Here is a 3591-nt window from a genome sequence, read left to right as displayed (position 1 = left end):
CCCCCCCCCCCCCCCAACTTAACTGTCAGACCCTGCTCTCCTTGAGCACAGGGAAGCAAGCAGCAAATCTGAAAACACTTTGAAAAAATTTAAAATGCATCAATTCTGGATTAACTAAATCTATGGATAGCCATAGTAATCTGTCTATATGCAAATTACTACAGGCATGTTTATTTCAATCTGCTGCAAGTTTTAATACAGCTACTCCATAAACGCACTTTTGTATCTACTTGTATTTTTTTTAATTTTTCATATTCCAGGTCAAATTAGCCAAATCAGTTCTGAATCCTTTTGATTGAGCAAAATTCAATCATTCAAACCATCCCAGACTTTTTAGCCTGGGGCTTCACAGATACCCAAATCCGTTGTTGGGCATCCTACATGCAGGCCCAAGCCCAGAGGCTTGGGGTTCAGATGCCCCCGAGTCTCGCTTGACCTTAGCCAATGGCCACAGGAGCAAGTTAGGGAGGAGTCCTCAATTTCCATAAAGTACGCATGTAGCTGCAATTCTCCCACTGGAAGCTGTTCACTGGGAAGCTAATTACATGACTGGTAAGGTGTTCTGTCCACAGTGCATTGGACAGGGGTGCACCCTCTACTACACAATGCCATTCAAATCCATCTCAGTCTGGGCAACAGACCTTGACCTTAGCCCACAAGAGGCTGACTTGTATATAGTACAGACCATGCATGATATTGATCCAAAGCCAGAAAAGCTTATGATTTACCATATACTTTGTTGGGCTGGGCCCCAGCATAGTTGACAGCATTTCAAGCCATGGTGACCCTGTAACTCAGCAATGCTCAATATGTGTGTGTATTCCAGATACCCCTCCTTCCCCCTGCCCCCCCACAAAGGATCCATGTGCTAATTAGCCCCCCACATCACTGGAACCTTGTCATGAGTCCTAGGATCCTCCAAAAATGTATATTTAGATGAGGCATAGGTCAACCTGGTTTGGCTTCACCTCACGGAGGTCAAAGTAACACTAATCATATTTGACAGGCTGAGAGAGGGGGTGACAAGGATTCTGTTTGGGACCCTGTTTAGTGATGTTTGCCATACATTTAAGGCTGGTGAAGAAATGAGCATCATTGGAAATAAGAAAAGCACAGCTTAGCTGTGGAAGTGAAGAGGAAGCCAAAATGTAGTCAGCGTAATGGCTCACTGTGACTTCAAAAGAGTCGACACTGAGGGGGGACTGGGCACAATGGTACTACCATATACCTTATTCAGATGGGCTATACTAGCATGTTCTTGTAGTAGGTTCCCATCAGTATCTTTGCCCAGTATGGGCTATGTACTTTATAGTGTATATATGGGCTGTATACATTTAATCAGTTTCATAGTTTCCATTGCTGAGCACATGCTGCTTTTTGCAGCAGCTTAATGATTGACAGAATATTTAATGCAGTTTCTTTGTATGCAAATATAAGACAAAGGGGGGTGCATCTTGTATTCAAGTGAATATGGTATATACACACAAAAAGTGTGTATGTGTTTGTCTGTAGATATAGATTATAAATAGGTATATCTATAAAATAGAGGGTCACAGAATTTATATTAAACGTATGTTAATATATATATCAAGAGGGTCATGGAATCTTTCTTCTACACATGCACCCAAGCATACACATTTGTGGCCATTATTTCCTGTTCACATACGCATACGTGTGCATGTTTTTGGCCATTATTCCTTGTTAAATAGGAAACAGGTTCTTAGCTGACAAACTTACTGGTAAATGTTGCTTTTTGAATGCTGACAATCACTGAGCTGCCAGTATTTGGCTTCTTGTGAGGTGCTTTGGGATACCCAGAACAGATTTATGGTATAAACTAAAGTCTGTTGTGGTTGGCACGATCTTAACCCTTGCTGTTTCTGTAGAAGTGTTCCAGGAATCATTTCAATGTAATCCTCTATAGCAAGTGTTGTTCTGTTTGTCTTTCTTTGGAAATATATGTGCTGACACTGTCAGAGCTAAATAGTTTAGCCTTAACAGTTTGATGTCTTGCTTCAGTAAGAGTTGATTGATCTGCTGGGAGTTATTCTGAAAGGTCTTTTAGGAATTTCCTCTTAACTTCTGGCTGCAGGAAGAAAATATATTCTTTCTACCTTTGTTAGTACATTATGGCCTCTTTCTTCTGAAAAGCATCTGTAGTACTGTGAATGAGTGAGCTGTACCCCAGTGAAACCCTTTTTTGCAATTTTTTTTAATTATAAAAGTTGGGCTCCTATGGCAGAGCCTCACCTCACTTTTCAGTTTAATATATTCCAAAGACAATTCAGTCGCCTAAAGACTTTGACCATTGTTAAAACAGATGAACCTGGTAGCTTGGACTTGTACAGGGGTCTCTTGATAAAGGATCTGGTGAGTCTTCCCGCACTAGTGCTGAAGGAGAACTGCACTGTTTATAACTAATCAGTTCTCTAAGTTGAGCAAATGGTGACATGTAAATGGTGGAGAAGTGAAATCTTTTTAGCCCACACTCTCACATACAATGTAAAACAAACATGCAAGCCCTTGATAAACAGCTACCCTCTTTTTTTTTTGGATAGGGAAACTATTAAAATGCTTAATAGTAAACGATCCCCTTCCCCACCAAAGGAGGACATCTGTTTCTAACTTCAGCTTTTTATTTTTTTATCTTTCATTTTTTTTGTTGGTAAATCTCCCAGACAACAGCAGTTCTGTAGAGAGTTTAAATATGAAGGAATGGCAGGACGGGCTAAGGGCACTTCTACCGAACATTAACATCAACTTTGGTGGACTGCCCAATGCTTCTTCCCCCTCCAACGCCAACCACAGTGTACCAACGTCCAACACTGCCACCACCGACAGCCTGAATTGGGACAACCCTGGCAGCTGGATGGACCCCGCAATCATCACAGGTAACCGTTTCTCACTCCTTCAGCTCCACTGGCAACCATCAAGTGGGTATTTGGCACAAACTACAGTACAGTATGCGGTGGTCTCTTCCAGCTTCCATCCACAAAACATCCACGGGGTCAGGAATTCCTGTGGAACAAATAGGTATAATAAACCATCACATAGCCCTTTCCAGTGCATGCCCAGGACCTTTACAAGCAGTCAGGGTGCTCAATGCATTTCCTCAGGGCCATGTAGGTATCCCCTCTGCTAGATGGTATGTCTGGTATGTGCACTGCTGCTCCTGAGGTGGTGAAGGCATTAACTGTTTTTATGTATGTATTTTATTTTAAAAGGGACATACTCCACTTGTTTATAAAGCTCTCTTTTATAAGGCTGTCTGTTTGCACATCCCTGTTTAGAGAGTGGGAAGCATGATTCAAGAAGGGAGAACAGCAAGCATGCAGTGTGCTGGCAGAGTTGGGTTTGGTGAAGTTGAACAAAAGCAGGGACTCAATCCTTGTGATTAGGTGGCTTGGCAAATGTATAAGAGAACCTGTACTTAATGAAGAAAAATGCTCTTAGGAGAGAAATACTGAATAAGAGTTTAAATGTTTTGTGGGAGAAGTGAAATACGTGTGTATAAACTGTATAAAATACTTTTTTGTGCAAACTAAACTTTTTCACCACTGCCGTAGGTTAAATGACTTCCTTTATACTCAG

General features: G+C 41.5%; 1 protein-coding gene across 8 annotated transcripts in view; it reads left to right on the top strand.

Moving 5' to 3' along the window:
• CNOT4 (CCR4-NOT transcription complex subunit 4) overlaps positions 1 to 3591 on the top strand; it is a 90928-nt gene that overhangs the window by 80542 nt on the left and 6795 nt on the right. For 5 of the 8 annotated variants that reach the window (XM_019514982.1, XM_019514984.1, XM_019514981.1 and 2 more), the window contains one exon: positions 2679 to 2891. The exons of the other annotated variants lie outside the window; for them this stretch is intronic. In XM_019514982.1, coding sequence (XP_019370527.1) covers positions 2679 to 2891 — 213 coding nt within the window. The remainder of the gene's footprint in view (positions 1 to 2678; positions 2892 to 3591) is intronic. 8 annotated transcript variants of the gene reach the window in all.

Source organism: Gavialis gangeticus, unplaced genomic scaffold (genome assembly GCF_001723915.1).
Source record: "Gavialis gangeticus isolate Ggan-Ray unplaced genomic scaffold, GavGan_comp1, whole genome shotgun sequence".
In the NCBI taxonomy this organism is placed as follows: Eukaryota; Metazoa; Chordata; order Crocodylia; family Gavialidae; genus Gavialis; species Gavialis gangeticus.
This window is presented reverse-complemented; position numbering and strand designations above follow the sequence as displayed.